Here is a 21,726-nt window from a genome sequence, read left to right as displayed (position 1 = left end):
CCCCTCTTCGCTTCTGTCAGCCCTTCCTTCTCTCACTCTTTCACCCACCACCTCCTCCCCCCGCCCTCCCCAACTCCTCATCCGAGGGTGGAGTCTTGCAAAACAAGTCCCTCACCTCAGGCTGAATGGTGTCAATCCTTGGGAGAAGGGAGGGATGGAGTTTGGGTTTGATCTTTTTTTCTACCGAAACAAAGACTTCTTAAAGAGCGCAGGGAAAAGCCAGCAGGTTGCTGAAGCTGTCAGCAGGGAGCGGAGAGGGACTGCATTTCAAATATCAACTGAACTTCACTGGGTACGTGTGCAAGGCCCAACTAGTCTGGAAGTGCCCGATCTCACCAACAAGCAAGGCCAGGTTTCAGCTATTTCACTGCCTTCCTCAGCGTTCACTGTTGGGAGGGCCAGGCAGGGGAAAACATTCATTATTGCGTCTTCTGCAGCTGAACTGAAAAACTGAAGCTTCTCAATTCACTGCCCTCAGTTCTTGAAGAGGGTCCAGTTCCACAGCACCAACAGCTCTCTGCAGCCTCGACCAAGTGCCTGTGCTTCTCGTTTGAGCTTTGGTCGTGAGTGTCAGTGGGCTATTTGGACTGTGCAGGCATTGCAACAGAATTTTTCTTTTCTGTAGCAGGTCAGTACAACTGAGAGCCATTTCAGAAGGCAGCTAAGAGTCAGCTACATTGTGTGTCACATGCAGGCCAAACAGGGTAAGTACGGCACAGAAAGGATGTCAGTGAACCAGGTGTCCTCACCTGATTTCTACAAGGGTAGACATTCAAGCACAGGCAGTGTGATACCAATCAAAAGTGGGAACCTTGGCACAGTTACCTTGCCCAGGGTGCTTTAGCCTGTGCAGCATCCTCCAGATTACACCAACTAGCTTGGTGCAAAATGGAGTGAGGACCTGGGCACTTCTGAGACTGTGTGCCATGCTAAGTACTGGGTTTAGCCAGCGGGACCAACGACCGAGGTCTACTTCTGGGGTTAATAGTTTGTTCAAGATAATCTGCCTGGGGTTTGAGAGGTTTGTGTCTAATTGCTCTGCATCACAGACCAACACAGCACTGCTGGCTTTTCTAAGCTTGATTTCCATGCCCATTTATTGAATAATATTCTGGCCTATCATGATGATGTGACTTGTAGGATCGAGGTGTGAATATGACCCCTGCCTCCTCCAACATTGCCTTTTGGCTCGAGACAACAACTCATCATTCACTCAATGATCTTTCTATTATGTCCAGTCTGTCATGTCTTTCCATGCCAACCTTTCTTGTCTTTCTGTCTTATCAATGTAACTATGTTCATTGCTCTTCTGAACCTCCCTCTTACTCTGGAGCTCCAAATACCTCGTCTTACACACCCTACATCGAGACTCATTGCAATGCTTCTGGTTTGATTAAGTCTTGAATTGGACCTCAATGCCAGCTGATCATTACTTTCTGATTGATGTAGCTCACCTTCTGAACCATGCTCTTACTCATGTCCTGCACTATGAGCCTCGGCCTTGTAACTAGGTTACTCAATCCATTCTGTGTGTGGCCTCGGATCACTCTCCCGCCCCTTTTGATTACAGGTCAGACCTAAAAAAGACAAGGGGCCAAAATAAAAAACCTCACAAACATGAATCTTGGGTGCAGGCTTGGGTTCATGATGAATGTTTGTTCAGTCCAAGCAGTGTTCGCAAAATGCAGCAACTTGTGACATTCTTAACTCACTACCGACGCACCATGATAACCACAAAAAACCATCCCGATTTCACGTTCAGAGCTTTGGTTTTCCCTTTGGAATCTCACCCTTGTGGCCCTTTTCCCACAGGCCATCATTATGACAGGTACGACTGACATTATCTTGCATGACCAGCAAGCATGCCAGATGGAAGTGACGTGATGCACTGAGGAAGTTCAGGTCTGACTGGTTTGGGGTTTTGAAAATGCAACCCGTACAAAGTGTACTCCCTCGCTCGCCGTAGTCAAGTGAGTCTGCATGAGGCAAGCTGACTGCCGGCTGCCATTCTTCACTCGTTCAATAAAGCCTCTCACTGAGACAGACATTGATGAAAACTGCTGTCTTTATACATGAAACATTCCCTTTGTTTCTCACAAGGCCTGGTAAATTTGCCCGCAGCACCATTTGAGAACTGTGCCGCTGCTGGTGGGCCTGACCTTGACAGGATAGGAACACACACATCTGCTTAAAAGTGTCACGGAGCAGGTTTAAATGATTCCAGGTGTAAGCGGAAATCTTCGGGAGAAAAGAATGTTTTAGAATCCACTCTTTGCTCAAGAGTGCATACCCAATTTTTCTTCCTGACAAGAAAATGAGCTCCATGTAACATGCAAGGTAAGGTCAGAGGCTCCTTTTGTCAATGAGCGGACAGAGTTCCAGTATAAGCCTCCTTATGGTGCATTTGGTTCATGCAGCAGTTTGAAGAGTTTTTCCAGCAATGTCCAGAGTTTGCCTTATCAATCCAGGTGTTTTCTGTACAGTCTGAGGCATTTTCTGTCGTGTCCAGGTAATAGTGTTAGTTTTGCTCAGTTTCTAATGGTAACCTGAAGCCCTTTCTGTTCAGCTAAGACCAATATGACAACTGCTCACATCTTGACAACCAGGCCACTATCGTTGTGTCTAGCGATGCAGGTTAATTTTCCATTTTCACACAAATAATGACTCCGTTGTTTGTTGCCTGAAATGGAGGGCAGAGGGTCAATGGTGTCAAGGCTTTGGCTCATGCAAGGGGCTGGGGGACAAGGGTGACAGGATGAGAAGAAATAAGAAAGGATTGCAATGCCTGAGAGCAGACCAGAGAAGGTTTTCTTGGTGGGGGAGCAGTGAGCGAGTGCTTTACTCCTCTTCGGACCCAGGGAAAGCACAGTGGTGAATCAGTGTGGAAGGATGCAGGCCTGTTCCAAAACATTTTGTGAATTGGAAGGTCTCTGACTTGAAACTTTCTGTGTATTTTATTTCAGTTTTTTTTTTTGCCAGCATTGCTGATTCCACATTGTTCCAAATTCACATAAGCTCAACAATAATTGCAAATAACCTTTTCCTCAGGGCATTTGAATCTCCAGGCTTCCTACTCTACCTGATCCCAGAGAATCTTGACTATTGAATATTCCACCATTTAATCCTTTCCAAGATGCTCAGTGGGATGGAGGTGGACAGATGGAGGCACAAGCTCATTCCAGCTTCTTCAGGGCATGAAGTCCCTCCATTTGCCTCCTGGTCCTCTTGGTGCCCAGGGTGAAAGGGAAACTAGGCAACTTGCTTCCAGCCATCTATCCAACGGAGCTGGCAAGTGGCGTCTGGAGCCGCGGCTGAACTTGGTGAGTGGGAGGGTTGAACCTGCGACCCACCCGCCACCCCAGGGACAACACACACAAGTGCACCCGCATGCCTCGGCCCCCAAGAAGGAAACTCCCTTCTTAACAAAGCCGTTTTATAAGAAAATCAAAATTGGAGAAACACCACTGTGGTTTTCCAAATATTGCCCAGCATGAGGATCTAGTCAGAATCAGCTGCTGGAAGGATTTCGTTCAATGAAGGGTGATCACCATGCTGCCTGTCACTAGACACACTCTGGCTGAATGGATCCATGGTGTCTGCATTGGCCCCCTTCTTTCTATCCTCTTTTACAGAATTTCCTTCCTCTCTCCATTCCCCACTGGGGTCTGTTGACTGCCAGGCAGTATCACCCTTGCCTGCAAATTCCCAACTCAGATAGTGCTGCTCTTTGACAGGTTGAGATCAGGGTGAGGGAAAATGGTGGTGGGGGTGGGGTGGGGAATGAGCTTGCGGCAAGGCATGCTGCCTCTTGCCAGCTTTTCCTTGACCGTGCCAGGCTGCGGCCTCCTGCCCCAGTGAGACCCTCCAACATTTGGCCCAACTGAGGCAAGATGAGCCCAAGACTGGGACCCAACTGGGATTCAACACCACAGCCAATCTGCTTGTGTCTCCTTGGACCAGCCCCAATAGCAACATGTCTGGGATTGTTTGTAATGAAAACCGTTACACTGAGGGTGACACAATCAACAAGGAATATTAACAACCTTTCCATCAATCCATTTGGAGAGAAGTAATAACTCAACAATCGATTGGTCAAAACTCAACACAACAGTTAAACATTAGATGTTGAATTTTCACTCAGTTTAGTTGCAAAAAGATACTAAAATGTAATAAGATATATATATAAAATGGTAACTGTCGAATATCAATATATCACACATTTAAAAGCGACAATTGATCAAGTTTAAGACAATGATGCCAAATCTAACCGGCACAAGTTCAAAAGGATACTTGCTGTGTAAATTGGAGTTTGGTTTGCTGCAGGCCCCCTCCAATAAACTGACAAAAAGGAAAGAGTCTCCTTCAGACCAGTAGGGACCTTTGCACAGTACCTCTTTGGTGCCCTTCCCATCAGCTGTTAATATGAAGGGTGAACCACTTGACTTGCCCAAGTTTAGAAAGAAGGGCGAGGAGGTGGGCGTGATGGGGGAGGAGCCCGTGTGGGTGGCGGTCCTGGTGGAGGTGGAGGCAGAGTGGAAGTTGGCGATGAAGAGGGCGAAGGAGTCGTTGACTGAGTAGGTGACGGTTCAGGCGATGGGGCAGGAGATGCCGGAAGACTTATGCTTGGGCGGTAGATGGGAGCCAGCCCACCATTTTGCATGTTGTTGTAGATTGGATAACTGGGTGGCTTTGTGTTGGTCTTTACTCTTGTGAAATTAATGCACCGGCCCTGAGGGTAAAACAAGACAAGTGATTACTCAGTCCAGTCTGTGTGCTGCACCAAATTCTATTCTACAACAAAAACACGACTGGTTGCACCAATATAATTTTGACAAAACTTGCCAGGGGACAGTTATTAAATGAATTAAACAAAACAACAACAACTTGTGTTTATGTCACACCCTTAACAGAATAGAACATCCCAAGGCACTTCACAGATTCATTGTAAGACAAAACCATATAAGGAGATATGGGGGTCAGATGACCAAAAGCTTGGTCAGAGATGTAGGTTTTAAGGGACATCTTAAAGGAGGCAAGTGAGGTAGAGAGGCATGGAGATTTAGGGAGGGAATTCCAGACCTTAGGGCCCAGGCAATTCAAGATATGCCCACCAATGGTGTAGCGATTATAATTGGAATGCACAACGGGTCAGAGTTAAAGAACACAGAAATAAGAAACCGCCACTCAGCCTATCCAACATCGCCTCAGTTCTAGGTTCTGTGGTCTGACCACTTCTCATATTTCCTATCCCAATTCCAAACATCCTGTTGGATCACACATCCATCTAATTCCTTCTCAAGTGCTTCAAACCAGTCAGTCTTGCAAATTATATTCCAGAAGTCGACAGCCCTAGCTCCAAAGGAATTATTTCCGAAATAAAGTTTCAATTGTGGGGCTCCTGAGGATATCACCTCGTCCAGTTCTGCTCTGCTTTTTGGATTGAAATGTCTTTCCACGTCGTACCATTTGATTCCCTTCAGTCTACGTATCAGATGTGTTGTATGTAATGAGATCAGAAATCTGCCCATAAAATCAACATGACAATTTCACCACACAGCACATAGAGGCATTTTTCCCCAAGAAACACAGTCATGGCACTCAGTCATAACTTTTAACTATTCAAGGTATAAAGCAGTAGTGTAAGGACAGGCTGAGAATTTTCCATTAATATGACCTATTTGAATGCACAGTAAAAAATATTTCTGTAAACATCTCTGCAATTGGCGGCAGATGCGCTAGTATGGACATGGCTATGAGAACTGGCCCACGTAGAACATTGACAGTTTGAAGGCAATCGTATTGCAGTTCATGAGTGCAACAATTAGTGGAATGCATCATTCACGTCAGGGTCTTCAGTGCTGGCTGGTGTCACACCTCACCACAACACTTCCGATCATCCTTCCAGGCACTTAACTCTTCGGCTTCATTCAGAGGGATACAAATAGAATCTGACCAAGATGTATCAGCGCAAAAAGGAGATAACACTGTCTGTCATGGGGAGCGAGAAGACCTGCCAAATATCTCACAGAAAGGCCAAAGAGATTGTCAGATCAGCAAACAGGTTTGTTGGGTTCGTAGGAGTCACTGGGATGTTGGATTAGTGAGAGCACAGAGTTAATATAATTGGCTCAATATAATTGTTGAGTCAACCAGAAAAAAAACAGAAGAATGAAAAAGTTGTATTTCTCAAGCATCTTTCACAACCTCAAGACCTCCCAAAGAGTTTTATAGCCAATGAAGTACTTTTTGATGTGCAGTTAATGTTGGAATGTAGAAGTGAAAGCAGCCCAGCAAGCTCCCACAAACAACAATGTAATAATTATAGAATAACTAATAGTTATGGTAATGAGATAGCGATGTGTATTGGGACGTAACAGTGACATGAGCAGTCATGAGCAAGACACTGAGAAGAGAAGGTGGAATAGTCTGTACACGAGAAAGATGTACTTACTTAGAAGCTCAGGATGTACTAATGTGTAAATAAAGTAGTCTTCGAACAAACCTACAGGAGTTCAACCTGAGTGAAAGTAGTGGGAGATCTTCCCAATCCAGAACAGGCCACAAGTTACCCAAAGAAAGATCCAAAGAGTATTCAAAGTGGAAACCAAACTACAAACCTATAATGACCAGATAATCTGCTTTTGTGATGATGGCTGAGGGATAAATATTGGCCAAGACATTGGATCAGTCCAATGGTTGGATGAAGACATGGGCCAGTGGATGAATATGATCATTAGGTTGTTGTAATTTTGACATCAGTACAAACATGAGGTCAGTACAACAGTTGGCTGAGTGACCTTCTGCTATCATATTATTATTATTATTATTATTATTACTCCTTGCTTTTGTCCTCTGTGCTTCTGCTCAGAATGCCAAGAATTCAGTCTGCTTTTCGAACAGTGTTATCAACTTGCCACCTTCAAAGATATGTGCACCGTTTAGCTTATATTGCCTCTCTTCATTCTTCCTTGCAAAATGCATCACTTCCACTTCACTGCTTTCAATTTTATCTGCCATGTGTCCACCCATTTCACCAGTCTACCTGCGTCCACCTGCAGTCTGTTACTGCATTCGTGGTTATTTCTGACATGTCATCTGCAAACTTTGAAAAAATGCCTTGTTTCTCCAGATCCAGGACTTTAATGTGGAACAAAAAGAGCACTGGTCCTCATATCTTCCCCTGGGGGAAGTGACTGCCCTCCGCTCTGAAAAACACCCCGACTCTCTGTTTCCCATCCCTCAGCCAATTTCGTATCCATGCTGTCAATCTTCCAGGTCCACTTTGTGGCACTTTCTCAAATACCTTTTGAAAGTCCATACACACAACGTCAACCGTACAATCCTCATCAGCCATCTCCATTACTTCATCCAAGGACAGATACAATTTACCTTTAACAAATCCCCCCTGGTTGCCATTTATTTCCCATATTTTTCCAATTGGCAATGAGTTTTGTGCCTGTACAAAACCTGGATTGTCTCGAAGAGTTTCCCCACCACTGACATTAGACTGACTGGTCTGTAATGAGTGGGTTTGTCCCTCTCCTCTTATTTTTAACACATTTGCAATGCTCCAGTCTTCTGGGACCAGCCTCAGGTTCAAGGAGGATTGGAAGACTGTACACGAAACCCACACCTTCATTTGCAGTGTGCGATTAGCTTGGGAATGACCTGGGACATGAAGAGAATGCCTTGAGTCCAGACTCCACCAACTCCTCCTGCCAGTCTGTTGAGTGGAATCAGGTAGCAGGATTTCCCCTAGCCCTGCCTTCACTGTGAATTTTGGGTGGAGCAGGCGGATCAATAAAGAATGGGAGATAATGCCTGATAGGTGTAATGATTGATCTGAGCACAGCTAGGCTGATGGTGCTTAGTTTGCTCTTAGTGTGTTGTTTAGGCAGTATGAAGAGGCATTTCCTCCCTCAGAACCTTTCTTAATCACAAGTTTATACATTGCACATATGTCAGTGCCCAGAAGTCCTTGAAGAGGGAATGCTTAATCAAACTTTTCATAACCAGAGGGACTCAAGTGCATTATCAACATAGGAAACAAAAAGATTCTGGCTGATCTTCTACTTCAACACCAGTTCTCCGCACTATCCCCATATGCCTTGATGTCTTTAATATGTGGAAATATATCGATCTCTCTTGAACATACTCAATGACTCAGCCAAATTTCCAAAGGTTTGGAGTGAGAAATTCCTCCTCATCTCAGTCTGGTGAACAAAAACAGAATTACCTGGAAAAACTCAGCAGGTCTGGCAGCATCGGTGGAGAAGAAAACAGTTGACGTTTCGAGTCCTCATGACCCTTCGGCAGAACTGAAGTATAGTTAGGAGAGAGCTGCCAGACCTGCTGAGTTTTTCCAGGTAATTCTGTTTTTGTTTTGGATTTCCAGCATCCGCAGTAGCTTTTAGCTTTTTGTTTTTATCAGTCTGGTGAATGTTGGTTGCACTCCCTCCATGGCCAGTATATCCCTCCTTCGGTAAGGAGACCAAAACTGTGCACAATACTCCAGGCGTGGTCTCTATACAATTGCAGAGAGACTTCTTCACCCCTATACTCAAATCCCCTTGCAATAAAGGCCAACATACCCCTTGGCTTCCTAATTACTTGCTGCACCTGCATGTTAGCTTTCAGTGAGTCATAAACACTTTGGACATCTCTCCCCATTTAAGAAATACTCTGCACCTCTGTTCCTCCTACTGAAGTGGATAACCTCACACTTACCCTCATTAAATTCCGTCTGCCATGTTCTTGCCCATTCACTGACCCTGTCTGAATCCTTTTGAAGCCTCTTTGCACCCTCCTCACAACTCACATTCCCACCTAGCTTTGTGTCATAAAGGTGAAGAGACATCAGTGGACCAGATGAATTCTGACACCAATCCGGTAGTTTCATGGTCACCATTACTGAGACTAGCTTTTTGATTTCCAGATTTAGTTAACTGGTGGGAATGGAAATCATGGGCTAAATCTTACCTATGTCAGGCAGGCTGGGCGGGAGTGGGAGGGGGGCGGAGCTGATCGCTTCCCGCGATTGGCTGCGTGCTGCCATTTTATGCGGGCGGGCCAATTAAGGCCCACCCAGTGTAATACGTGTTCCGTAGCGCTCATCGCTACCTGTGCGGGCGGGGGGAGGAGGGAGAGTAGGAGCCTGCGCTCTTTCGTGCACGTGCGCAAAAGTGAGCAGCAATCTCCCTGAGGCACGGGGCTACCTCAGGGAGATTAAGTTGATATTAAAACTTTTTAATGAAGGAAGTAAAAAATTATTTAAACATGTCTCATCATGTGACAGTGTCACATGAGCTGGGACATGTTTGTGAGTTTTGCAAAATTGAATTAATTATTTTATACAAGCTTCAGGAAGCCTCATCCCGCCTGTGGATGAGGTTTCCCAAAAAACGCGAAGGCTACTTGGACTCTTCGCCTGGCCGCCAACCTTAAGGTTGGACGGGCAGCGTGGTTAACAACTTTAATTGCTTTTTTAATGGCCTTAACAGGCCGTTGACAGCTTGGCAGGCGCGCAGCCGCCGAACGAAATATCGGAATGATGCTCGATGACATCGGGACACACACCTGACATCATCGCGTGTCATTTTACACATCGGCGTGTTGGGCCCATCCCTGCTCGCCAGTGGGAATATCTGCCCCATGTGTCTGGGGCGTTAGTCCAGGTCTCTGAATTACTTACCTAGTAACATAATCACCCTGATAGCATACTGAGAATTACTGACCATTATCTTGCACTGGTTTATGTCCATGCATTACACGTGCATCACCCTGGTAGAAATGTCCATTCAAGGGCACTGTGCCCTTGGTTCTTCTATCATTGCATTCATTCCTACCTGTTCTTCCCTCCACCACTGGGGGCTCCTCTGTTTACCACTTAGGCTTGACTCTCTGGAATTCCCAGTCAAAATCCCTTTAATGTCTACTCCTGCGAAATCTTCTCAAAGATCTTTTACCTCAAGCTCCTCAGTCAGCCCTAATCATTATTAAGTTTGGCTCTAAATTTTAGCTGACTTCCCCCATTATCCAAAACTACTCAACCAGCACAATATTCTCGATCCGTCCACCTTACCATTTCTCTTTAACAGCTTGAAAATGATGTCTTAATTTTTTAAGTTCCAGACACAACAGCCCTCTGGGTGTAATTTCTCCTTGGAGTCCAGGTATCATTTCTGGTCTATCTATACTGTACTTCCTCCAAGGCCAAGATATCCTTCCTAAGGTGTGGCACCTTCAAAAGCAAAAAGTACCTCGATAGTTCCCAGCTGAACTTCTTTTCTGCACCATTTTCTAAATGGGTTCCACTAGGGCCACTCTGTTCCTGACTTCATTACAGCCTTGGTCCAAACATGGACAAAAGAGCTGAACTCCCGAGGTGAGGTGAGAGTGACTGCCCTTGACATCAAGACCACATTGAACAAGTGTGGCATCAGGGATCCCCAACAAAACTGGAGTCAATGGGAATCAGGCGGAATACTCTCCGCTGGTTGGAGTTATACCCAGCACAAAGGAAGATGGTTATGGTTGTTGGAGGTCAATCATCTCAGCTTCAGGACATCACTGCAGGAGTTCCTCAGGGTAGTGTCCTCGGCCCAGCCATCTTCAGCTGCTTCATCAATGACCTTCCTTCCGTCATAAGGTCAGAAGTGGAGATCTTCGAGGATGATTGTACAATGTTCAGCACCATTTGCGATTCCTCAGATACTGAAGTAGTCCATGTCCAAATGCAGCAAGACCTAGACAATATGCAAGCTTGGGCTGACAAGTGACAAGTAACATTTACGCCACAAAGTGTCAGGGAATGACCATCTCCAACAAGATAGAATCTCACCATTGCCCCTTGACAGTCAATGGCATTACCATCACTGAATACCCCACTATCAACTTCCTGGGGGTTACTATTGACCAGAAACTGAACTGGACTCACCATATAAACACTGCGGCTACAAGAGCAGGTCAGAGGCTAGGAATCCTGCTGTGAGTAACTCAACTCCTGACTCCCCAAAACGTCTCCAACATGTATAACGTACAGTTTGAGACTGAGCATTACTGCGTTGCAAAGATCTAGGACAGGAATGACAGACCCAATGGTTCCCTCTGGTGCTTTAAATACGATGTAAAACACTCCACTTGCCAACATTCAGGAAGCTCCACGTCATCCAGGACAAAGCAGACTGCTGGATCCGCATCCCATCCACTACCTAAAACATTCACTCTTTCCACCACTGGCACAGTGTGTACAGGATGTATTGCAGCAACTCACCAAGGCTCCTTGGACAGCCCCTTCCAAACCCGTGACCTTCACCACCAAGGACAAGAGCAGCAGACACATGGAAACACTCATCGCCTGCATGTTCCTCTGCAAGCCACACACCATCCTGACTTGGAAAAATATCGCCGTTCCCTCAGTGTCGCTGGGTCAAAATCCTGGAACTCCCTCCCTAACAGCGCTGTCGTTACACCTGCAGCACATGGACTGCAGCGGTTCATGAAGGCAGCTCATCACCACCTTCTCAAGGGGCAATTAGGGATGGGCGAGAAATGATGGCCTGGCCTGCGGCGCCCACGTCTCAAGAGCGAATGGAAAAAAAAGGTTAATATTCTGGTAAAGAGTTCCAGTTATTTGAAAAGCACCACAGCTCATGAACACTTGCAATCTGGGCAAATGAGGGTTAAAGCCAGAACTGTGCAGTACAGTTGGCTGCTGCCCAATAGCTTTGTTCGTGCTGTGCTGGAGTTGAGCCTTCAGTAAGACTCAATGCAGTGTATGTAGGCAGCGGTCAGACAGTAATTAAAGCAAGACGCTGACAGACTGCAGGCAGCTTGATGCGATGCTCAGCGGAGATGAATCTGCCAGATCAGCAAGAAATCTGAAGTTCTTTTCCTTTGTCTAAATGCTACTCGAGCTCCATGCGCTGACACAGAATTCATCCACTGAAACTTCAGGGCAAGGTATACGGTTGTACATGCCTCATACAAATAAACACATAGAAGCAACATTGTAAGAAATAACATAGTGCTCACCACCACCATCCCCAGCTCCCACCCCTCCACCCCCCCACATCTCCCCCCTCACAACCACACTCCTTTTTCATCTGGGGCATGTTCATGTTGTTATTGAGGGCGCGCCGTGCCTGAAAGGACCACCTAACACACTGAGCACGGCGACAGTGGTTCCGTCCTCATCCACTTGGAACAATCCCAATGTTTCCAGTCACCAAACAACTTGAGGTCGCCCACAGCTGTGGTGCTCCGGTGCCAGTGAAGGAACGTGCCTGAGGCTGTTTGTATGGGAAGGGGGCTCTCACTGCACTAGGGCTCCACCAGTGATGTGAGGCTTTGCTTCTGTTCAGCTTTGACACAACATGGGTCAATTTTTTTTTTTTGAATGGTTGTTTGTGCTACATATGGAGCTGGGAGATCAAAGCCTCAATCAGTGGCTTCATAGCAAACTAGAAATTTACATACAAACAAACACACGAGGAGCAGGAGTAGGCCATTCAGCCCCTCGAGCCTGCTCCGCCATTCAATAAGATCATGGCTGATCTGATTGTGGCCTCAACTCCACATTCCATCTACCCCCGATAACCTTTGACTTCCTTGTTAGTCAAGAATTTATCTAACTCAGCCTTAAAAATATTCAATGACCCCCACCTCCACTGCTTTCTGGGGAACAGAGTTCCACAGATTCAAGACCCTCTGCGTGAAAAAGATTCATCTCACCTCCATCTTAAATGGGAGACCACTTATTTTTAAACTGTGTCCCTTAGGTATAGGCTCCCCCGTGATCATCCACCCTGACAGGCCTGGCCTGTCCAACCTTGCCTCATTGGATAAGCCCCCACTATCCCAGATAGAGCTGAGTGAACCTTCCCTGAACTGCTTCGCACACATTTATATACTTTCTTTAAAACTGAGACCAGAACTGTATGCAGTACTCTAGAAATGGTCTCACCAATGCCTGTACAACCGCAGCAAAACATCCCTACTTTTATATTTCATTCCTCTTGCAATAAACGGCAACATTTAATTTGTCTTTCTAATCACTTGCTGTACCTGCGTACTAACTTTTTGTGATTCATGTACCAGGACACCCAGGTCCCTCTGTATCTTACAGCTCTGCAACCTCCCACTATTTAAATAATATTCTGCTTTTTTATTCTTCCTGCCAAAGTGGACAAGTTCATATTTTCCCACATTATACTCCATCTGCCAAATTTTTGCACACTCACTTAACCTATCTCTGTTCCTTTGCAGACTCCTTATGTCATCTGCACAACTTACTTTCCCATCTATCTTTGAGTCATCAGCAAATTTAGCAACCATTCAGTTGGTCCCATCATCCAATTCATTGATATAGGCCCCAGCACTGATCCCTGTGGCACTCCACTTGTCACATCCTGCCAAACCAAAAATGATCCATTTATGCCTACTCTGTTTCCTGTTAACAAACCAATTCTCCATCCATGCTAATATGTTACCCCCTATACCATGAGCTCATATTTTGCGTAGTAATCTTTAACGTGGCACCTTGTCAAATGCCTTCTGAAAATCTAAGTACAGCACATGCACATGTTCCCCTTTATCCACTTCCTCAAAGAACTCCAATAAATTAGTCAAACATGATTTCCCTTTCACAAAACCATGTTGACTCTGCCTGATTGCATTAAGATTTACAAGTGCCCCATTACAACTCCCTTAATAATAGATTCCAGCAATTTCTCTAGGACAGATGTTAAGCTAACTGGCCTGTAGTTTCCTGCTTTCTGCTTCCCTCCTTTCTTGAATAAAAGAGTTACATTCACTATTTTCCAATCTGATGGATCAGAATCTAGGGAATTTTAGATTATCAAAACCAATGCATCTACTATCTCAGTAGCAACTTCTGACAGTACTAGAGCAGGCCATTCAGCCCAGTGTTCCCATGCTGGCTCTTTGGAAGTGGAGTTGTGCTTAATGCCACATCCCCACTTTTTGCCCGTAACCCTGTAGGTTCTTCATCCTCAAGTACCTGCCCAACTCCCTTTTCAAATTATTTATCAAATCTACTTGCGCCACCTTTTCAGGTCAAGTGTTCAGAATCCTGACAACTCTGAGTGAAAAGATTTCTCCTCATGTCCTTTTGCCAATGACATTAAATCTATGAACCTCTGGTTATTGACCCACGCACCGGTGTGAACAGTTTGATTTAATCTCTGAAAACTCTCGCTTCATCTTAAAAACCTTTGTTAGGTCACCTCTTAATCTCTGTTTCAAAGAAAACAGTTCTTCCTTTCCTAAGTTCTCCTCATAACTCATAACTTGCTGGTAACATCCTGGCAAATCTCCTTTGTAATCCTTTGAAGGCTGTTACATCCTTCCTGAAGCAGTGTGGTCAGACGTCTATGAATATTTATGAAATGTAGCTGTTTGGTGTTTGGCATAATGAGGGTGGGTGTGCATGTGTGTGCACGTGTATGGTCAAAGGGCTTGTATTCGGACTCTATACGAATGGAGTCCAGATAGCCTCGTGAGCTTTCACTGAGTTTCTAAGCGGTAGATCTTCCACTGAAGGAGGAGATGCTAACAAAGGCCATTAGGTTGTAGCTTTGAGTGAAAATTGAATGAATTAACATATGAAATAGGAGCAGAAGTTCTGCTCCGCCACTCAATGAGATCATGGCTGGTCTTTTTGTGTTTTGAATTCGCCTTCCCCATCTACCCCAATAACCTTTGATTCCCTTGCCTAACAAGAATCTATCCACTTCTGCCTCAAAAATATTCAGTGACCCCCCACCTCCACCGCCTTCGGAGGCAGAGTTCCAACTTCGCACAACCCTCTGAGAGAAAAAATGTCTCCTCATCTCTGTCCGAAAAGGGCATTCACATTTCTACAGAAATGCTTGTGTGATGGACAAAGTCTCACAATGATTCATCAGGCACGGTGTTTCGAATAGCAGCAAAAGGGAAAGAGCAGAATTTTTGGAAGATGAGGCTGAAAGCTCAGTCAAAGACCTTACTCCATTTTTCAACACCAACTGGCAGGAAATAACTCCAGATGGGAGCAATTGTCAAGACTAAGGACCAGCCATGGATGGTTCCACAAAGAGTGTGGGGAACAAGGATTAATCTGCACTCAACAGCAGCAGAGGGTGTGTGTCGATGTAAGACTGGTGGACATTGGTAAAGTAGGCTGGTCAGGGGCAATAGCAGATAATGATCTTGGGGTCAAGTCTGGGGAGCTGAGGGAACTTGGAGAGGAATTGGGGTCATGGGGAAAATTTATACAAATGAGGACACAGGCTGGAATGTTCTGAATGATTTGTGGAGTGTGGAGATTGGCAGGTCAGCAATGAAACATCAAGTGTGAGTTTGAAGACAAGGAGTCGCAATGTGGCAGCAGAATGGAGAGATGCGACGGAGATGCAGCAAGCCCATGGCAGAGTGTGGTGACATCCCGATTCCATATCTCCGCATGAGTGTTCGTGGGTGTTGATGGAGTCAAAGGCCCCACAGGATGTTTGCTGTTGGTGGAGATGGCTTCTGTTTTGATGCACAAAGTTCACCAGGGTTTTAATATCCGGCAGGCCATTGGTGACTGCGGCAATGATAATGTTGAAGGATGATGATCCATGTGTCGGCATTGACACTTTGCTTCCAGATGATACTGCCGAGAGGTAAGTTTGAAGTGCTGAAGAAGGGATAACTGAGGAGGGGATCTCCAGATCTTACCAAGCAGCCACTGGAGGCAAGGTAATGTCTTCAATGCAACAGGATTTAGCGGAACCAGGACAGAGCAGTGTCATACTCGTCACTGGACTCATCTATGCTCACAAATCCAGGTCAGAAATCCCACTGTCCCTCGCCATTTCTTCTTTCAGGCTCCTGAATGAGTCTAAAGTTTATGTCTGCTATTGTTGACCAAACATCGATCAGCCTTCATGTGAAAAAGGTCCTTTATGACATCGGTCCTAAATTTTCCTTTCTCTACTCCTGATGGCAGAGAGTCAACTAAATCACAAAGAGAGGAAGTGGGGCTGCATTAATTCATGTTGATGACCCCCTTCAGGGTAATTTGTAACTAGACCCTGTGATTCGGAGCAACCAGGATGAATCCATTGCAGAGACCTCTAAGAACCCATGGCTACAGTGTGAGCAAATTGAAGAATATCTGCCAAACAGTTCTATGAAGGATCAAGTCAGCAGTTCATGGTTTAAAAAAATGTGCAAACTTCAGAAGCAGAAACAACAAACAAACAATTTGGCTGGAACAGATTCCGGGAATTAATTACAGCAAAATGAAATGTCTTTCAGACAGGAGGCCCTGAAATGTCACGGTGTGAATATGAGCTTCTGAAATCCCTATCTTGATGGAAGCCTCAACTCACTTAAACAATTAATCGCAACGGTGAAGTGGGACAAGGCATGACAACAGATCAGGCTCAAAATTTACAGCCATGAAAGAAGGAACTTGGTTGAGATTTATAAAATATGAGCTGATTCAAATAAGGTAAAACTAAATTATTGCTGCAGATAAAGTAGAAAGATTGGAAATTGAGGGTAGATGATGGTGTAGTGGTAATGTCACTGCATTAGTGACCTAGAAACTCAGGCTAATAATGCCCAATGGACATAGGCTCACATCTCACCATGGCAGCTCCTGCAATTTAAATTCAATTACTAAATCCGGGATATAAAGTTACTCTTAGTGATGGTGACCATAAAACTATCATCAATTGTCTTTAAAACCCACCTAGTTCACTCGCCTCCTTGAGGGAAGGAAATCTACCATTCTTACCAGATATGGCCAACATGTGATTCCGGATCCACAGCAATGTGGTTAACTCTTAACTGCCCTCTGAAATTGCCTAGCAAGACCTCAGTTAAAGAGCATTTAGGGCTGAGCAACAAATGCTGGCCTTGTCAATGACACCCACACCCCTTGAAAAATTATTTTTAAATTATGTTAGTTGAGGGAAGGGTAAATGTGTCTAAAAATTGAAGGCACAAAAAGACTGAGATATGTTTCGAATCTTTTGTCAGGCAACATAATATAAACATAAAAATCATTGGTTGTTAATGTGCAACTGGAAGGTAGGATTGAATTGTTGGTTACGTAGAGGGATGAGCTTCAATGGGGTCAATGCCAATTCTTTTCATTGTGTTATACTCTAAGCTGAATCTCACATCTTTGTTATCTCTGTCTTCAGGTCTCAGTGGCAGCAGGGTAAACAATGGCCTCATTCTTAGTCAGCATGTAAATCCATTCTTGCATTTTTTTGGAATTTTTTTTTTAGCTAGCTGTGACCCAATCAGCCTCCATCCCCTCGGAGGCTGAACTCTGAATAGTTTTACTTTCTTCCCTTTCTTTCACCCCTTTCTCCCTGCATATCATCTTTCCCCCACATCCATAGCTCACCTCCTGACCCTCTTGTCGAGACAAAATCAGCTACTCAAGGGAAGGCCAGCAGCTGCAAAGTTAGATATTTGGGTTCCTAATGGGACGCCCGCTATTGACCTTGTCTTGCTTCATCCCAAAATTTCCCGAAGAAAAGGCTGCTAATGTCCGCCATCTGTTCCGTGGGAAGGCTCCCTGATTGACCCTGTATCTCCATGTAGGGGTCAAGCAAGGATACACACATCAAGTGCTTGAAAATGTGACAGACTCAGTCAATCCTTTCACTCAGGGAAGAACACTTCAAACATTGAAAGGGAAGATATTCTGGGAGTAGAACATTTGGAAGAATTAAGAAGTTTTTTTGAGTTGGGAGCCATCAGTCATAACTGTTCACTTCACCTCTCAAAGGATAAAACCAGATGTCAACCAGAGAACTTATGTAACAACACTGTTTAGTTTGGCAAAGTTACAAACTTCCTACCCCCATTCCGTCCAAAATATTCATAGTTCTTCTGCAAAAAAATGCATATACTGCCCATGTGTTTTGCTCACAGCTGCTTCATATCCTTTTCTTCAGCTTGATCATGGTTCTTATTCCTTCGCATATTTTCTTGCCCACTCCCAATTTCCTTCCTTGGGTCCCTGTGTCTGCATACATTATCCATGGTTGAGTAGGCATCTGTGTCAGCATTCTCCAAGTGTTTTGCTGAAGGTAGAGGATCATCTGAACTACAGTCAGCTACCTCTGTCTCTCCTTTCCCTTGACATACCTGCCCTTTGGCATTTCCACACAACAAGCTGCCTGAGATCAGCAATGAACATAATAACACTGCTCCATGGTATGGGGTAGGGGCATCGACCACTTTTCACCAGTGCCACTCAATCAACAATTAATCTGCTCAAAGAAGTCACTTTTCTCATCTTGTTTTTTGCTACAACCCAGGCTGTAGCACTTTTAATGCCCTCCAGCTCTTAGCACTTGTAGAGTAATGCTTTAATAGTTATGGTAATGAGTTAGTGATGTGTATCATGATGTAACAGTGACATCAGCAGTCATATGCAAGAGACAAAGATAAGATGGAATAGTCTGTGCACATATGAGATCTACTTATTTAGAAGCCTGTTCGGTAGATAGTGTAGATAGCGCCACACATGTGCCAGGCAATAACCATCTCCAAAAAGAGAGAATCTATCCATCGCCCCTTGACATTCATCGGCATTACCATCGCTGAATCCCCCACTATCAATATCTGGGAGTTATCATTTACAGAAACTGAACTGGACTAGCCATATAAATACTGTGGCTACAAGAGCAGGTCAGGGGCTAGGAATCCTGTAGTGATTAACTCACCTCCTGACTTCCCAAAGCCTGTCCACCATCTACAAGTCACAAGTCAGGAGTGTGATGGAATACTCCCCACTTGCCTGGATGAGTGCAGCTCCAACAACACTCCAGAAGCTCGACACCATCCAGGAGAAAGCACTCAGCTTGATTGGCACCACATCCACAAACTTTCACTCCCTCCACCACCAACACACAGTGGCAGCAGTGTGTACCATCTACAAAATGCACTACAGAAACTCACCAAGGCTCCTTAGACAGCGTCTTCCAAACCCGTGACCTCTACCACCTAGAAGGACAAGGGTAGGCAGCAGGCACATGGGAACACCGCCACCTGCAAGTTCCCCTCCAAGCCACCACCATCCTGACTTGGAAATGTATTGTAGTTCCTTCACTGTCACTGGGTCAAAATCCTGGAACTCCCTTCCTAACAGCACTGTGGGTGTACCAACACCACAGGAACTGCAGTGGTTCAAGAAGGCAGCTCACCACCACCTACACAAGGGCAATTAGAGATGGGCAATAAATGCTGGCCTAGCCAGCGAGGCCCACATCCAGTAAATGAATTTTAAAAGTTGTCGTTTTTGGAGAAACCTACAAGGGTTAGATCTGAGTCATTCATAAGTGGAGTGAAGCCTTCCCAATGCAAATTAAGCCACAGTTAGTAATAGCTGAGTACTTTTAAAGTGGGAGCCAAACCACAAGGCATCGCTAACTCAATTTAAGAGGGGGTATGTCACAATTTGATGCATCAATCGTGAAATACTGGATGACCAGATCTTGTAGACCAGCCCAGATAATTGATCACAATTTTTTAGAAGGACTCTTTACATATTGTTCTTTTGTAAAACAAACTCTACTTTTGGCCAGCTTGCTTCCAAACCTTGCTGTCATTTCAGAATCCAATCTGTGCGGAGCTGACTGATCTCGGCACTGGGGAGACAGTGGTGAGGTGGGGCGAAGGACACTGGTGAAAGGCACCATTGTCTGTCTTAATGGGCAGATGTCGAACTTATGAGACCTTTTGTGGGAAGTATGTGTATGTGTGTGTGCATGCTTGTGAATGGTTGAAGACAGGGACTTGGACTTGCTTGTGATGAACTCAACTGTTGAATAGCATGCTCACATCCACTGTCCACCTGGACACATGATGGTCACAGGGCAGGTAACAAGTGCTGCCCAGCAAGAAAAGAAGTGAAGAAACATTACATGGGGAAAAATAAAGGAAAAATAATGACCATTTCGTACTTTTTTTTTGTTCTTGCAGAAGGGGGTTCTGATCCTGAAACTTGACCAAATCCCACTTCAACCAAAGCAGAAATAACCCTGGAGAGAGTTGACTGTATCTCTCTTGCCTTCATCTCAAGGACCCGATTGATATCAGCAAGAATGGCAGTTTTCAGAAATGCCTGAGAGGGACACGGAGAGTGACAGAAACCAAGCATGTTGAAGTGAAATTTAAACCGGGGATTTAAATGTTAAAACTACTTCAGGAAGAATGGCCCAGCTGAAGATTTAAAGGGGACTGAATTTGAAACAACAGACAAAGCCTTGATATTCAACTTCAAGCTGCCTCAATCACTGGAGCAGGAGCGGCAAGTTCTTCAGCTCCTCAAGTCTGTTCTGCCATTCAATGAGATCATGGCTGATCTGTATCTTCACTTCACCACCTGCCTTGGTGCATATCCCTCAGTACCACTGTCCCAAAAATTCTGTCATGTTCCATTTTGGAACATGATTTAGCAAAACAAAACCCCACTTCTAATGAAATAATTACCATCAATTAAATAGCGATAAGGTGTAGCTCCAAAGTATTTAATTTCTGAGTGTGTGATTTTGTTAGTGGCCCTTTAAGTTAGAAGAAAATTCAATACCATTCTGATATGTTATTGAAACAAGAATTCCCCCCCACCCCCACCCCCGACCCCTCCAAGTGACGAGACATTACTATCAAGAATGTGTCTTTCACACGATGTATAAGTGGCAAAGTTTAGAGTTGGAAGGCAAGGTGAGAATCTTACATTTATTCACTTAAAGTTTGTAATTCTGCTCTGGAAGAAAAAGTACAAATCTCTAACAGGTTAGTCAAAAACTTGAACCCACCTTGATCTTTATTCTACTATTAACACCTACTCTGGACCAATGCTTTGTTCCTTTACTACTACCATTCCCACTCTCTTTGCCTTTAGTTCCATGACATCTTTGTAATTTAATCTCCCCCTACCCTCTAACCAATCCCTGACCTTCCATTTGCTCTACTTTCCCCTCCCCCCTTTTCAACAGCATAAAACCCATCATGTTTCTGCCTCTATTCAGTCTGAAGAAGAGTCATACGGACTCGAAACCTTAACTCTGTTTCTCTCTCCACAGATGCTGTCAGACCAGCTGAGTAATCCCAGCACTTTCTGTTTTTTATTTTAGTCAAAAACTTTCTCTTTCCATTCTTTTAGTGGCGGTGTTAATCAGTGTGCTTATTTTCCATGGTGTAACTCTGAAAGAGCAGAGTGTGAAATCTGAGGGGAACTCCTTCAGCCTTTGTATGCAGGATCACACAGTGTCATTTCATGGACTGATGACCCATTAATAAAGGAAGAGACAGTTGTCATTCCACCAACAAAATTGAAAAGGTAACCTCAAAAAGAGCCTGCTTAAAAAACAGCACAAGTATATCTGTATATACCGTATATATCTCAAACAGATCTTGTATCTCCATTACGCTTGTGGCCCAAACTGGTAAAGGTGTGCGGGGAACCCACGATCATCTCTGAGTCAGAAGGCTGTGTCTTTATATCCCACTCCAGAGACTGGAGCTCAAGAGTCTTGACTGACACTCCACAATAGTACTGAGGGAGTGCTGCACTGTCAAATTTGCCAGGATGGGATGTTGAACTGAGGACCCTTCCACGCTCTCAGGTGAACTTAAAAGATCCCACTGTTTTGAAGGACAGGGGAGTGAGCCCTGGTAAGATAGCATCTATGGAGAGAGAAACAGAGTTTA

At 44.8% G+C, this 21,726-nt stretch overlaps 1 protein-coding gene across 1 annotated transcript in view; it reads right to left on the bottom strand.

Moving 5' to 3' along the window:
- Positions 1–2,929: 2,929 nt before the first annotated feature.
- LOC144694833 (anthrax toxin receptor 1-like) overlaps positions 2,930–21,726 on the bottom strand; it is a 183,172-nt gene continuing 164,375 nt past the window's right edge. Inside the window, exon 18 of the mRNA XM_078565453.1 lies at positions 2,930–4,729. Coding sequence (XP_078421579.1) covers positions 4,454–4,729 — 276 coding nt within the window. The 3' untranslated portion in view covers positions 2,930–4,453. The remainder of the gene's footprint in view (positions 4,730–21,726) is intronic.

The sequence above is a fragment of the Cetorhinus maximus genome, chromosome 20 (genome assembly GCF_964194155.1).
Source record: "Cetorhinus maximus chromosome 20, sCetMax3.hap1.1, whole genome shotgun sequence".
Taxonomy (NCBI): Eukaryota; Metazoa; Chordata; class Chondrichthyes; order Lamniformes; family Cetorhinidae; genus Cetorhinus; species Cetorhinus maximus.
This window is presented reverse-complemented; position numbering and strand designations above follow the sequence as displayed.